Here is a 16,814-nt window from a genome sequence, read left to right as displayed (position 1 = left end):
TGGTAAGATCTTCTGGATGTCTCCAAGTTCCTTATAAACATAGGCTTTGACCATCGGCTACATACCCCCACCGAATACTGAGGCATCTTGGTAATTAAACAACTTCAATTCTTATTCTTTGAAATAATTTTTGCTATTGACTGAATGTTTGTGTCTTGCCCCACCCCAAAATTCCTATGTTGGAATCTAATCCCCAAGGTGATGAATTTGGAGGTAGGACTTTGGGCAGTAATTAAGGTGTGAGAGTAGAGTCCTCATGAATGGAATTCATGCCCTTATTAAAAAGAACACCAGAGAGCGCTTTCCCCCCTGTTATCATGTGAAGACCCAGGGATGCCACCTCTGTCTATGAAACAGGAAGCAGGCTCTTACCAGACACCGAATCTACCTGCACCCTGATCTTGGACTTCCTAGGCTAAGGAACCCTGAGAAATAATGTTTGTTGTGTAAGCCACCCAGTCGGTGGTCTTTTGTTACTGCAGTCCAAATGCACGAAGCCACTGAGGTTCTATAAAGTGGCTCTGAACCTTGAATTAGTATGTACCAAACGATTGCTTCTAAAAGAAATATGGAGTTAGGTTTCTATGAGTATCTTAGTCACATTTTCATTAACGAGTCAACATGTAACCTTGTTTTATGTTTAAAGACACCTTAATACACAATGTTGATTTATTAATATGGAAATCACAGCCAAGAGCACTGGAACTTACCTACAAAGGAAACTTATCTCCAGAAGACCCCTCCCAGCCTTTTCATGCTTAGGAATACCAGACAACTTCAGTAATACTCTTAGGAGCCATTTTAAACAGCAAAATTCACCCATAAAACCCACAGAAATGTGAAAAGCCTGGGACTAAGGACCATGAAAAGGATGCTTACGGTGTGAGCTAAAACAAGACAGCAGGTCATTGTCTTGTTCAACCTTAACTCAGATTAGCCACTCTGCCCATGTCCACGAAGGGCCATGAGAGCACCATGATTGTTGATCTTGGGCTTATGGTAAATTTTTATGAGCGGCAAATTCACAAAGAGGCAATCCGTAAATAACGAGTAGATACTGTATTAGGATCATGTAAATCAAGTCCCCCATGGCTCATTATATCCCCTTTCCTCCCACGTCCAAGTCAGGGATGTATCGCAAACCCCTCACAACACGTGCCCCCTACCTGTATTCTGAGCAACAAGTGCCGGTTGGCATGCTCCAGCTTCTTCTGTCGGTTTTCAAGTTCTTTTGCGCGCTGCTGTTCTCGCTGTAACTTTCGGATATAGTCCACAGATGCTTTTAAGATGGTTCCCTTGTTCCAGCGCATGTCTCTGTAACGAAGAGGAAGAAAACAACCTTTTTCGGGATTCAAGGCACAATGAAAATTCATCATTCAGGGCATTCGATGTCTAAAGATATCTTAACGATGACACGAGATGACAGGTACCATTCACTGAATGCTTGTCCTGTGCCGGACACTGTCTGCCCACCTCTTAGACATTATCCTACTTAACCCAGACGAGCACGTTGGAAGGGAGGGGCATGGTGCACGGGCTGAAACATACACTGTTTGGAGGAGTATGCCCTTGTTATAGAGCCACGACAAGGTGGTGTCAGGACTTAAATTTAGTTCTGTTGATTACAAAATCGATATTCTTAAAAACCATATTAAAGAGTTACAGGTTTCTAGGACTATCAAAATTAACTCATTCAGGCAGGCAGAATAAGCTACAGTTAAAAAAAAAAAAAATTCCGTGAGATCCTACTACTTGACCATGTGAAGCATAAAAGTGGTGTCTTTGGATTTTCTCATGAATATCCCGGCCAAGTTCTCAAAGCTCTCCCCATCTCCTCATCTGTAAAATGGTAATACTACACATGTGTGAACAGCCTCGCATGTACATTACTGAACTCCAAGGAGGCCTCTTAGATGAATGTGCTATGAAAAGTCTAGAAGGCAATTCAAGTAACAGCAGACACTGTGTTAAAGGTTCAACAGAATAATTACAACAGCTATCTTTAAACAACATTTACTATGTGCCAGGTATCTTTTAAGGTTTTTCAGAGCTCATTTGATCCTATCATAACCACCTCAGTGTCTAGGCACTAATATTGTCCCCATTTTGTAGGGTAGGAAACAAAGGCACAGAGAGGTGAAGTAATTTGCCCAAGGTCACACAGCTAGGAAGTGGCAGAGCCAGGAAGCCTAGAGGATCTGGCTCCAGACTCCAGGCACTGAACCATTCTGTCATTCTTCTTATGTGACTGAGTCCTCAAAAGAACCAGACTAGGAAGGAATATTCTGAACACCCTTGCCTTTTTTTAAACAGATGAGGAAAATAACTGTCTTCCCCAAGATCACACATCTAGAAAGGGACTCTTCTGGATTTCAAATCCAGGCAGCCTGAGCTTGGTGCCTTTCAGTTTTTCATGACTGTAACTGTAATGTACTCATGTATATGAGGAAATTAAGAACACCATTAAAATGTAGGTAAAAGTGAGCTGAAAAATGTAGAGGACTCCAGAAAAATAATTAAGAATGAAATTATAATTACCTACGTAGTATTTCTGGGGCACCTTAAATTAATCTGAGCTCTTTCATCGACAGTATTCATGATGACAATGACAAGGACAATGAAAAAATAAACAAAAACAACTTCACGGATGAAAACTCTTCTACCCCACAACCTACGGCTGCTGGAGGAATATCGGAAGTATCAGCAGGGATGTGTGAATGGAGGGTCATTAAAACAAGTCACCAAGTAATTGATCCTCCTATGGATTAGATGAAGAACAAAACAGAAGTCCTCCTCTGAGAGGCAGAGAATTCCCGGGGGGCGATCCCTGGGGTCTGAGCACTGAAGATGGCTACCCAGGGAGGTGTCCTGAGATACGGGCAGCACGGAGCTGACTTGTTTAATGTTCAGGGCTGAGATCAGAGTAACAGACCCTTTAGCAGCCAGAGAGAAATGTAACCATAATGAAAGATACCTTAACTAGGCCAGTGAAGTTGAAAAACCTGTACTGACCCATGACACATGTAAGCAGTTACTCAGTTTCTAAGAAGTGACTGTTCCAACCAATTATCTTATTAGGTTTTGCCTCCTGTAAGACCCAATCAATCGATTATGCTTTTAGGCTTAAAGGAAGGGTATTCAAACTTTTTTCTTCCCTCGTAATTAGAGAACCACACTTTTTTCACACAGAAGTATTAAAAGATCCCCAATATAGAAATCAACAATAGGAGATCTGCTATGGGGGAGGAGAGCATATGGGGCAAGACCCTGGTCAGCCGGACTATGTTCCTAAAGCGGCTGCAGAGCCTGTTCCAGAAACTGGTATGGAAAACCCCCATTAGAGATTATAGTCCATTTATCTTAAAACAATGCCTACAATTAAAGATCATTATCAGTTCAGATTATAAACACGTAAGTATTCTAATACAATAGAGAAAGAAGATATGCAAATAGAGGCTTTCACTGCAGCCCCATAATTTCATAATACGTTGCTAAAGAGATTCACATGCTACAGTTTAAAAGAATATGCTAAAAAGTGAAAGCTGATAAAGAACAGGAAAATGGGAATTCAATTTCAACTATCATGCAAGACTGACTATAGGAAATGAAGGTCACAGCCCCTTAGTAGGATAAATTTGTGCTGCAGAACTGAGAATCTGAATGTTTTGAGTTTCAAAATGGCTTTCCTTGAAACCTGGGAAAGCAAAATCTTGATGATGGAAATTCTGCTTGAACATCCATCAAGACCACCTTACAATGGGCAATGATTTTATTTTATTTTGTCACAAATTCCCCGACAATAATGTGAATAGCAAATTTAATAAGCCTTGCATGAATAATGCTTGATTTCATCTTTACATTTTATTAGGTAGCTAAAAGGTCATATTCAAAGGCTAATTTCATCGGATGCCTGTGGGAGACATTAAAATGTATACACTCTAGCCCTTTACTTCAAATGGGCCACTTTCTAATGGATAAAAATTGTGTATTTGTTGTCCTACTTGCTGACGTTGCTGGTAGGGAAATTATCTTTACAACTGTTATCTGTCTGAACAGGGGTAGGAGGTGAGCAGAGACTGGAAGCTGAAACCCAAATTAGCTGACGTGTACTTAAAAGAGGATGAAAATTACTTTTTTCCAGGTTGGTAAAACACAGCGAGGGCATGCAAGTTTTCAAAAACGTTTTTTTGACCTTTTTTTTTTTTTAAGATTTTATTTATTTATTTGACAGACAGAGATTACATGTAGACAGAGAGGCAGACAGAGAAAGGAAGGGAAGCAGGTTCCCCGCTGAACAGAGAGCCTGATGTCAGCTGGATCCCAGGACCCTGGGATCATGACCTGAGCCGAAGGCAGAGGCTTAACCCACTGAGCCACCCAGGTGCCCCAATTTTTGACCTTTTATCTGTTGACTATTGTTAAACTTGAAGTCTCTAATCCCAGCTCTCAGGGCCCATCGGTACTGTATGAGTTGCACACAAGTTGCCAGCAAATCCAGTCTAAACCACTACTGAAACCTCTGTCCCGCATGAACGGTGAAGAGATTTTTTCTAGCAGCTTGGGGATCATTTGCCAAAAAGTCTCAGACTTCAGAAAGCCACCTCCTTATATCCCAAGCTCAGAGCTGATATCCAGTAGCCCTTGAATGCAATTCAGTTGATTTCTCTCAAATTTTTAGTCTGATGAGACTAACCAAAAGAAAGGTATGGGAAATATACCAGCCATGGAACCAAAGGCAGAGGGGGTATTTCTGGACTCTAGTTTCTGTAGCTGTGCACTTTTTGCAACATATGAATAAACATTAAGGTACCAAAAAAATATACGACACAGATTAACATGGAATTGTACTCACGGATCATTTGACTTGGGAATCAAAGTACCTAGTTCTTTAATGCGGTCATTTATGTTAAATCGTCTTCTTCGTTCAACTTCAAGAAAAGAGCACAGGAAGGGACGATTAGTAACAGGGCCACATACACATTTAGTAGATCTTGCTAAAGCCATGTGTGCCTTAACTGTGCCGGCCCAAGGCCCATATAACCCGAACTGGTATCTCCCCGTTGTTGTCATGTTTTCGGTACTGAGTTAAGTGGGAACAGCCAGGACTCAACCCTGAGTATTCAGATTAGGGGACAGCAAATTTTTACAGGGCCAGATAATGGGTTCCTTTTGGCATTGAGGGCCAAATGGCAAAATTGAGGATATTATGTAGATACCTAAAGAATGGAAGAGAAAATACATTTCCATAGATTTTTTTTCTTTATTGACAACATTCAAAATGTGGTAATATTAACGGGATACAATTTTTTTTTGGCCATGCAAGTCTACCAACAAACAAGAAGCCCAGGGAGCCAGAATTTAGATTTTATATAATTTCTACTTATCGCAGAATATTCTTCTCACGGCTTTTTTTTTTTTTTTTAAGCTATTTAAAAATGTAGGAAACATTCTCAGCCTCTAGGCTGTACAAAATTCCCTGCTCTGGGCGCAGTGTTGCCCAACAGAAATACAATGCAAGTATTGTATTTCCGTAATTTTCAATTTTCTAGTAGTCACACTGAAAAAGTAAAAAGAAAGAGGTAAAATTAATTTGAGTATTTCTGTAAACCCAACATAGCCAGAATACCATCATTTCAACCTGTAATCTTTAAATACCGAACATTCTTTTCTTGGCACTAAATTTTTGAATCCAGTGTCTTTTTTATACTTCCCAATGCATCACATTCAAACTGGCCACATTTCCTGTGCTCAACAGACAGCTGTGTTGAGCAGTGACAGGACTGAGTAACACAAGCTTAAGAGTCAAGCCAGCTTGTTTCATTATACTCTGCGTCCTGAGGGCATCCCTGTTTTATCAGTTCAGTTGCATCATTAGTTAAATTATCATCTTCTTAGGGGAAGATGAAACAGTAAAGCACATGTGTTAATAAATGTCTCTAATTTACCTACTCTGGCAAATAAATTCCAAAATACTTAAGGTCTAACAAATTGGAATAAGTATGTTAATATTTCACTTTAAAACAGTATGTCCAGATACATATTTATATTTGACCAACTGGCATTCCATACACTTAGGTAAATAATATTACATGTTACTTTCCCACAAATACTGTTTTTTTTTTTTCCCCTTAGCTGAGCCATCACTTCTAGGATTCAGGCAGTTACTTAAAGTACTGCCTTATCATTAAGCTTTTATAAAATAGAAATAGTGATACTCAGTGGTTCTAAAGAAGGAACTTTTAGACCTCTGATCTTCTGACTAAGCTCCTCCAAAACTCTGATGCATGGCATGTCTTCTTACTTTTCTAGGCATATAATAATCATAAAGATTCAAACAGCACTGAAATACATAAGTAAAAGTGCCCTATGATCCAGATATGACCACTGTTAAGCTGCTCATAGATCCTTTGGGATGATTTGTTATTCTCCAAACATGCTGTGTACGGGACCCTTTTTGATCTACACTTGCTGAGTGATGACCTCATTTATCTTATGGTTTCCAACACCACATATACGCTGATGACCTCCCAAGTTGTCTTTCCAGCTCAGACATGTCCCATAACCCTAGACTCATATGTCTGACTACTAGATGTTTCCATAGGGATGTCTAATAAGCAGCCACAATACTCCACATACAAGCTCCTGGTCTTCCAAACTCAAATAGCTCTACCTACAGACTTGTCCACCTCATTTGATGTAACTCCCTCCTTCAGTTACTTAAGCCAGAATGTTGGAATCAATTCTGTACCTCTCTTCCTCTCATATCCCATATCTGATTCATCATCCAAGTCTGTTGGCTCTACTTTCAAAATATTTCTAGAATCTGTGCACTTCCAACGTCCACTCTACCTGAGAGAAGCCACCATCCTCTTCTCCTGGATGACTGCAATGCTCCTAATGGCTATCTCTGTGCCACCCATGCCCACCGCTTCTTACCCACTTTGATCTATTTAGATTCTGTCAAAACACAACTCAGAGCATCCAACCCCTTGCTGAGAACCCTCCAATCATTTCCCACCTCCCCTAGAACAAAAGCCAAGTCCTACAAGGATCTGGTTGGCTCCCATCCCTCTGACCCTATGTTCTCTTCCTCTCCCTCTCTGACCACACCTTCTGTCATGACTAAACTGTGTCCCACCTCCCTTCAGTTCCATGGGCTCAAATTTACCTACGAGCCTCCCTGACAGCCCTATTTAAAACTGAACCACTGCCTCGTCCCAGGCTCATCCCGACACTCTGTCGCATTGCCTGCACTTTGTCTCCTCTCAGAACCTTCTACCGTTTATCTGAATATACACATATAAAAATGCGTATTTATTCACTGATGCATTCCAAGTACCCATATGAATCTGGCACCCAGAAGGCCTTCAGTAACTATGTATTAAACAAAGAATGATACGCTTAAAGTAGGATTACAGTAAAAATGAATAGTATATTGTTGACATCATGTAATATTTAGATATATTACACTTCATGAATGCAGTGCCTTCCCTCCCCAGCTATTTTTTATTATAACTTGTAAAATGTTCCAAAACACACAAAAGTGCATACAGAAAAAAGTCAAAGCCAACTTTTTATACCATGCAACACCTATATGCCTGAAGAAATTATCAATGATAAAGGTAAACTCCTAAATCTTCTCCCAGCACACACACACACACACACACACACACAAAACTTTACACACTGTGATCTTTTTATATAATGAGATACTATACATATTATTCTGCCACTTGGCTCTTCTCACTCAGTCATATATTGTGGACATCCATGTAAATCAGGTAAAACAGACCAACTCCCTTCTTCTTAATAGCCACTGAGTATGCTGTATACGGACATCCCGTAATATACTTACGAATACTCTAGTGATGGATACTTAGACTACTTTCAATTCCTCCCTCTCTGTCAATGGTATAATGATCATTTTGGCCAGTGCTCTCCTGTAGATTTTATTACTGTTGCAATTCTTGCTCTATACTGGTAACACCACCTTACTATATTTTTTTGCTCATCTATTCTGTCTGTCCTTGACTCAAATGGAAGCTCATAAGAGTGGGAAGCCCGTCTGTCTGTTCACTTCCATAGAAAAATGCCTCGTACGATATGGGGGGCTCAATAAATAGTTACGAGTAAATAAACGAATATAGTATTGTGCACGTTTTGGCAGCTACTTTCACAAGGTTAGTTTCTAGGAGAGGAAAAGTTATGCCAATGGACAATCTAACCTTGAGTGTTCATTTCTAATGGTTAGATGAGATTTTAAAAGGTTTTTTATAGCCCTCAGAACGTGACCTGATCAGGTGTATACTTTACTGACAACCCTAAACTTGAGAGTTCAGGTGCCTAAACAAAGGTAATGTTTTTAACAAGATACAACTTAGTTTCCCATATTTCAGTCAGGAGAAGTTTTGGATAATGCTTAATGATCTTAATTCTAAGTTATCTGAAAAGAAGAAATACATTCATTCGAGTCCAATTCCTTGGAAGCTGGAGGAGACCTTAGAAATATTAGTGCAAATCTTTTGGTGGAAAGGAGCAAAGCTTCTTGTACCTGATATAGGAACTGAGAAAGGCAGAATCTATTAAAAGAAAGAACTCACCCCCCTCTGGGACCGAGCGATTCTGTTTCTCAGTACCTAACCTGGAGAAACAAACTCCCCTGTACACAGAGAGGCATTACGCAAATGTTCACTGTGGCTCTATTTGTAGCTGGGAGAAACTGGAAGCAATATCAACACTTGGTAGTAGTAGGATTATTGAATGTTACACAGTTATGCTGTGGAATAGTATGCAACAGTTGTTAAAAAGGACACAGATAGAGAATAATAACAGCAAAAGTTCTTCAGGATGGACTGCTGAGTAAGAAAGTCAACAGCAACAAATATGGCTAACATGACAGTGGTTGTGTTACAAAAAACACTATTTATTCGCTATGTGCATGTGTATGTGTGTGTCTTCTTAAACACAAGGGCAGAGGCTGGGAAGGCCAAGAGCAAACTGAAAACAACAACAATGGTAACAGCGAGGATGATGGCTCCAGGGGCCAGAGGAGAACTCTAGCTTTATTCCATCATTTTAAATTCTGGCTCATTCTATCGTTTTTATGAGGACAAAGTATTTATATGTAACCTACATTCTTAAAACTCAATTTAGGAAGAAGAGGACAGGAGGCCGTGAGAGGAAAAATTCACACACTCGCCAATGATTTCCCACCACAAAACCCAATCTTTTTTTTTTTTTTTTTTTTTAAACTGTGTAGCCTCTTTTACTTTTGTTTATGAAAAAAAATCTTAAGTTCTCACAGGAAAAAACTTAAGGATTTGATTGAGGAAATTAAAGACATAAAAAATAATTTTAAATGTTGGAAGATTTTCTTTAAGTCACAGTTTAAGTTAGAAATTGGGGAGGGTACCTCACTCACAGATTCCCTTCCATTTCATTTTTTTTTTTCTTTCAAATCTCACTGGAGAAGGTGATCCCATAATCCCCTTTTGTTAATAAGTTCCAGTGTGAGCAACACTTATAATTGGGTAGTTGGGGATCAAGTGTCCCTCTCACCAAACACACACACCAAAACTATTACTATAAATAAGTAAATACTCTTCAGAATACTGGGGAAATTTTCAATTTGATGAGAGATAAATACAGGAAAACCTTAGTTTCTCTGAAAAACATTTTTTCTTCCATAAATGTACCTTTAACAGCTATGCATATCAATTTCCTCCCACAAGATTTCAAACAATTTTGATATAAGGGGGAACATCCACTCCAATTCCAAATATCATGAACATAAAACCAACTTACTCAAATTGTGATTGTCCTTTTTTTGCCTCTCTTTAGCCAACGCTCTTGCTTCAGATTCTGTGGGAAAAATACACGCTGTGCACGTGAATGAAGTAATTAGAAATGGGAACTGTTTAAGGCACGCAATGACGTACACTACAAAACATCTCATTCTCTAGTTAGATATGGAAACTTACCTGACCACGTTCTAATAATAAAAAAAAATAGGGTTTTTAAAATCATGATTCTTCAAAAGCTTGTATTTTTTCAAAAGCAATATATATCAAATAAATGCAAAGCCATGGTTTCTACAAAATTGTACAAGACCAGTAGCAAAGGTGTCTAACATACTACAAACATACAAGAAGAAAAGTAACTAGAAAACTATGGAAATTTGCTATTGATATTCTGTTATTAAGAGTTGAACTTTCTTTTCTTTTTTTTTTTTTAAGACTTATTTACTTATTTCAGAAAGAAAGAGAGAGAGAGAAAGAGAGAGCATGAGCGGGAGGGGCAGATGGTGAGGGAGAATCTCAAGCAGATTCCATGCTGAGTGCAGAACCCCATGTGGGGCTTGATCCCACAACCCTGAGATCATGACCTGAGTGGAAACCAGGAGTTGGAAGCTTAAGCACCCTGAGCCACCCGATGCCCAGGGAGTCAAATTTTCTTTTCATGCAACAGAACTTTTTGTTATTTCTTCCTTGCCTTTGTAACACACTGACATGAAAACCGAGGAGAGAAGCTATCATGTCAGATCTCTGACGGTAGAAATGGACTCTTTTTTGTTGGGGGGGGCGGGGCTTGGAGCTAGGTTCCAACAGAACTTGCTAGAATGAAATGATGACCCTGAGGAACTCAGACCCTACTAGCCTGAGTTCCTAAAAACAAAAATAGGACAGGGTACAGAGGTGTTTGGTGGCAACTCCATTTGAAAAGATACATTTGCAGTGCAAGTTCTGTGAGATCTCTGTGGGGGGATAGCTTTGCACCTTACGGAAGGCAAAAAAAAACCAAAAGGACAGTTGTTTGATTAATCCTGGCATTCTGGGACCTCTGTTACTTTCTTTTCACAAGTGACATCTGAAACATTACACTACCATCATTCAGAATTGTACCCAAAATTAGAAATCTTTTTAGCATAACTCATAGCCACTGAAGCTTATATATGTATATATATTTATTGTATGTGTATTATGTATACTTATATACACATAAATAATTCAGAGCCTGAATTATTTCAATTGGGATGATCAATCCAAACCATTTTCTAATTTTTTTTTTCATCACATGAGCATTATAGTCAGCTTTTAATTATATACCCTCCCCTTCAATATTTTAGGTTTTTTTTTTTCCTCTTCTTTTCTTTTTATCTTCAGTTTTGCCAGCCCTACAACCATGGTTTTCTGCCCATCCATCTCAACCCACCAACTGTGGGCCAGCTTTGGTCAAGGCAATCCAGTGAACTTCTCTGCCATCTTATAGCTTCACCCACATCCTCCCCAAGGTGGGTAGACTCTTGACCTTGATGGGGGGTTGGTTCTTCCCAAGCTTAGAGAGCCCCTCTATAGCCTCAGGATATTCTATAGTATTCTTCCTCTCCTAGTAGCTAAACGCCCATACACGGTTAACAATCCTTCATATTAAACCTTTCCGGTTTAAATCACCATGTGGACTCTGCTTCCTGACTAGAACCTAATGCAGGTGGGAAAGATAATTTTTTCCCCTTAGTCAGACCTGACTCCTAAGCCTTTTCTCTTTTGGCTACTTCACTCTGCCTTTCAAGCTAGCAGTGTTCAGAACCCCAATTCCTGTCCATTTATTCCTTTTCCTGGCATTTTACCCTTTTCCTGTCTGGATTGGTCATTTTCTAAGATAAAAAAGTGATTCTAGAAGTGTATAGTTGATCTGCTTCTTTTTAAAAAGAAAAATAAATTTATACCCCCTAACCCATTTCTCTCATTCCCACCCCTGGCCTTTGTTGTTTTGTTTTTGAACAAACAATCACACATATAATTCCAGAGTCTACTTTGGGGGCACCGGGGGACTTAGTCAGTCAAGCTTCCGACTCTGTCTCTTGGTTCCAATTCAGGTCATGATCTCAGGGTTGTGAGACTGAGCCCCACGTCGGGCTCCGTGCTCAGTTCGGACTCCACTTGAAATTCTCTCCCTCTTCCTTTCACTCCTGCCCCTCTCTCCATTCACGCTCTCTTTCTCTAAAATAAATAAGTTTCTTGTAAATCTAAAAAAAAAAAGTTTACTTCACACGTAAGTTGTAAGAATTCTGTTCATGCCATATTAACCATATTTAATCATTATTATTATAGATCTCATATAGCATTATTTTCTGAGACTTCACGGTACTTTTCCTTTCTGGGAGGATACCCACTTTTTGTTGACTTTCAATGCGTTTTACACAGTAATTAACTTATTACCTCTTTTAACCCCCCAAATTGTTTTTTTAAACTTTCTCCTGCCACAGTCTTCTGAAATATTTTCTTAAAAAAGACACCCTTGAACAAACAGGATTTTTTTTTGTACCAAATATATAGTTCATATTCTCAGACCGTTCACCTAATCCTGCAAGATGCAAGGACCAAACATTAAAAAGGGGGATGAGGTGAGGGCCATAAAACTCATCATGGTAGAACGCCAGTTCTAATGCAGTTTTGTCATGTTTTAATGGCCAAATGCCTTCCCTAAAGCATTGAGCAAAATGGCGAAATAGGTAATTTCACACTTGCCTCAGGAACAAACAATACCCATCACTCCATTTCATAATCTATTTTTTTTTCCTCTGTGTAATAAATCTTTTGCACATGATGTAGCAAAAATAACAGGAGGCATCTAAAGATGTAAGAAATTCATTCTTACCCTATCCTGACAAATGTGGGCTTGAATGTGTGTAAAGGAAAATTCAGACCACGGTTCTCAAACTGGAATGCCTCTAGGGGCTTGGCAAGTAACACAAGCACCAGACTGGGTGGCGACATTTTATAATTAAAAGTGTTGCCTTCTGCCTCCCCACTCCAAAGGGGAGAGCAGCCACAGACACAACGATGGGTGTCATGGCATAACAGTGGTGCCTTGGAGTGACAGCAGCCCCAACTCCCAGGACCTCAAGAAATACCGGAAACCAGGATTTCCAAGTATAAATCCTCCATCTTAAAAAATGGTTTCACCACTGCGCAGATCTAAGAAGAAAAGTATGTCTACAAACTGGGAAGAGTCTGGAGGTCACAATTCTGATAACTTTGCTTGCCAGAAAATTAACAGAAAATCCCCAGGAAGAGGCACACTTGCCAATATTTACCTGTGAGCTCCCTTTTTATGTTGGGAAGGTTGGCTGGACAGGAGTTGCTGATGGTGAGGCCTGGGGGTGGCAGGCCTTGGTTACCGTAGAGATCAATCAGATTTCCAGAGACAGGTAACTAGAGAGAGAAACAATAAGAGAATTGAACTGCTTGAACAATTCCTAGGTTATTTAGCTAGAGCCCAGATCTATTCCAGACTTGATTTAAAAGAAATGGTTTGAAGTTAAAAACAAAAAAAAAATCATTTTTTAAAACAGGAAAGCATGACCTATTTACCTTTCCACTCACTTAGATAATGGGGACCTTTAGCTTATTCCTCTGAAAGAAGAAAGGGCACAGAATCTCACCCCCATAAGACGATTCTATGATCAGCTTATAGTTATATTTTGAGCATGGAGGCAATGGACACTGTGGCAACTCATTATCTAGCACATTCAGCAGCACAGAGTAGATGTTTAGGAAATGCTGGCTATTACTGTAAAATGGGGTTCTATGTGGCCTGACTTCTTCACCAAATCAGGTTTTTCATTAAAGTCACCTTTTTTCCTTCCCTCTCTTGCCCCCTCCATTTAAAAAAAATCTCTCTTTATTTTATAAGGAAAACCAAGTGCAAAGTGTTCTCTACTGAAAAAGAAATGGTTTCCTTATTGCTGAAGAAAAGCTCTTTTCCTTGAAACTGAAATCTTTCGTAGAGCCACAAGAGGGAGCCCACTGACTTTAATAAAAATAAAAATTTACACTAAAAAAAAAAAAAAAAAAAGTAAAGAAATATCTAGCCCTCTCAAGCTAGCTTAGGAGTGCTTTTTTCTCCATTCTGAACTTAAATATTTTGAAGTGGTAAACTTTCTGCCCCGGATGCTGATTTCCTTTTTCCGTCTATGAATTTCCCTGCACCTCGTTCATTGAAGAAGCTTGAGGACACCCATGTTTGTGGACATCAGAGGTCCTAGATATTTCATCTTCCTACCCTCTGAAATAAAGTTCTGATTATTGACAAGAGGGACAGAGTTAAGTGACCTCACTACTGTCAGTGCAGAAGTTCCCTCTTCCCAGCTTAATTCAAACAATTCCTGTAACTATCATTACCAAGGAAGTCTTAGAGCATTTGGCCCATCCTTGATCAGACACTCTAAATTTTACTTTAATTTTGAGAAAAGTAACTTGAGATAGCATTCAAGCTGTTTCGTGACCAAGAGGTATCGAGAAGAGATTCTACTGCACATCTCGCCTTCCAATTTCTCCAATGGCCACTAACATACAGATAAAAATATCCGCAAAATACAGATACAAATGTGTTTCCTTTCACTGTTTGCCTTGACCATCTATTCCCATTGCGGCTTCTAGAGAAGTAGTCCATGAACCCAACCCCAAGCTAAAAAGGCGGGAGACGCCTGTACTTTCTGACAGGTAAACAGGACACTTGCTCTAATACGACTGGGTCTGAGAACAGGAAGGACAGACTGATCAGCGGAACGCGTCTCTCTCTTGTCCACTCCATCTTTTCTTCTTTTTGAAGGCAGGATTTATATTATGTATATAAAATGTAATACACCTATCCCACCTCACAGATGCATATAAACAATGCACTGTGAGCATTTAGAATGCCCTTGAAGCACAAGTCAAGCCCCTCTAGCTAAAAACCTGATGACCAGTGACTTTGATTCTTAGCTGTCATTTTGTTAAATGGTTTCATTTGAAGTAGGTCACCTTCCTGGGGTCAGTCTTGCTCTGTGAGTACTCAGTTCCATTCTTGTACAACTTAAGACAGCAAAGTGAAAGGTATACAAATGTCTTAATACAGCAGCATAAAGAGTCAGAGCATCAAAACTCAAAGCTGCTGGGACATCTCGTAACCCGCTGCGGGACTCCCAAGATTTATCCTCTTATCCTTTTGGACTTTGAGATTCTGGAGGAACTACTGAGTGTTAATAAACCAAGAATGTGGCTTCAAAATTCAATGCAACAAGCTAAAAAGATATATCCATACCTCTAGAAATACGAATCATAGCTATCATCTTTTCAAACGCAAACTGTAAGCAAAACAATGCAACTGTGTTATGATGATGATTTGTTAGGGAAAATGTAATAGGCAAGAGATACATACAGTAAACTTTAAAAAAACAGAACAAAACAAAGTCCCTCTAATGCATTAACACTGAATGGATAGATATCTAATTATAAGCTTCTCTGGGACAAGACCATGTTTTCTAAACACATTCTAAAGGAAATGAAGTGCATGTGTACTTAATAAACGCAGAACCACATGAAGGGAGGGAGGGAGGGGGACAGACAGAGGACAAACGAAACACAAACTGGGAATGAGGCAGAGACAAAGACACCAGGGGAGGGGTGGAAACTGAAGAGAGAGACACAGGTAACAGGAAGGGGAGAGACGCGGACAGACGGATGGAGAGGCATTCAGGATGGGGGTGGGGAGGAAGAGTACAAGACTGGGGACACCCAGACACGAATGGGATGGGCAGACGCGACTGCTGTGACTGGCATGGACTGACAGCCCTGCGTGCCAAGAAGGGAGACGAATTGTAATCTCTGTAATGAGATGCCTTATCGGACACTCTACTGAGGCCAGATGTCATTACTTTCAGACCAAAAGGCAGCTTATAATCGTCCCCCAACTTCTCTAAAAGATTTCCCGCTTTGGCTGCTTTTCTGATACTTGCCGATTAGGAATTGGCAGCATACATCCTGCCGGAATATTTTGCTGCGAAACATTTCTCTGTGGCCTCCTACTCTGGGTCAGGCACAAAACTAGAAAGGCACTTTGTATATGCTGTCTTAATTGATTTTTACAAAAGAAAAACCATGGTTCTAGCTATGTCTGAATAGAGCTTTGTGGTAGGAGGTTTGTATACTATGTTAATAGCAATATTTGGGGGGCAGGGTCAACTGCTGATAAACCAATTCAAAGCTGCAATTTTCAATTAATCTCCAACTAATTCTAAGCAAATAAAAACCTGGCTGCTCATGAGCCAAGTATGGATACTCAAATTTACAAATTAATGGTGCAGGCTGGCTCAGGAGGCAGAGAGCTGGGTTAAAACCTGCCTGTGTTACTGACCTGCTGGGTGATACTAACCTCCCTGAGGCACGTCCCGCCACACACCTTTGCAAAGTGGCAATCCTATCGCCCACCTCCCAGGGTTTTGTACGAATCAGAGGTCAACTGGGTGAGACACTGTATTCAAGTGATCAGTACTGCCATGGTTAGTAATACAATTTTCTACAAAGTACTGTATTTCTAGTCTATTTTCAACAGTCAAGCTAATTTCCACTTTGATCGACTACACCACGTGCCATGTTAATTGCTAAGTTAATTGCTGTCAACCTTTGCACCAATTTTACCAGACTGCAAAGCAAATCCAAACACAGAACTACAGGGTTGGGGTAACCACCCAGGGTTCGAATCAGGGCTTCTCCATTATCAGTGGAGGGCATCTGTCAATTGGCTAGAGCCATTTTCAGGTGTCACAACTAGGGGGGAGGGTACCACTGACATATAGTGGGTAAAGGCCAGGGATGCTGCTAAATGTCCAACAATGGGCAGGACAGCCTCACAAAAAAGAATTATCCATCTCAAATATTAATCATGCTGAAGGTAAGAGACTCTGCCTAGGAATGTGCCTTACGTTCTTTATACTAATGGCTGCCATTTGTTGAAGCTACTAAAAGGAAGGTTGGTGAAAAATGGCTTTCTAA

General features: G+C 39.9%; 1 protein-coding gene across 6 annotated transcripts in view; it reads right to left on the bottom strand.

The window, feature by feature from the left end:
* Positions 1 to 16,814, bottom strand: part of MITF (melanocyte inducing transcription factor) — a 221,606-nt gene that overhangs the window by 10,153 nt on the left and 194,639 nt on the right. For 3 of the 6 annotated variants that reach the window (XM_032324904.1, XM_032324912.1, XM_032324937.1), the window contains exons 6-9: positions 13,097 to 13,214; positions 9,805 to 9,879; positions 4,853 to 4,928; positions 1,167 to 1,314 (exon numbers count right to left, since the gene is read on the bottom strand). In XM_032324904.1, the coding sequence (XP_032180795.1) occupies positions 1,167 to 1,314; positions 4,853 to 4,928; positions 9,805 to 9,879; positions 13,097 to 13,214 (417 nt within the window). The remainder of the gene's footprint in view (positions 1 to 1,166; positions 1,315 to 4,852; positions 4,929 to 9,804; positions 9,880 to 13,096; positions 13,215 to 16,814) is intronic. The other 3 variants (XM_032324921.1, XM_032324928.1, XM_032324945.1) reach the window with 1 other exon arrangement.

The sequence above is a fragment of the Mustela erminea genome, chromosome 1 (assembly GCF_009829155.1).
Source record: "Mustela erminea isolate mMusErm1 chromosome 1, mMusErm1.Pri, whole genome shotgun sequence".
Lineage (NCBI taxonomy): Eukaryota > Metazoa > Chordata > Mammalia > Carnivora > Mustelidae > Mustela > Mustela erminea.
This window is presented reverse-complemented; position numbering and strand designations above follow the sequence as displayed.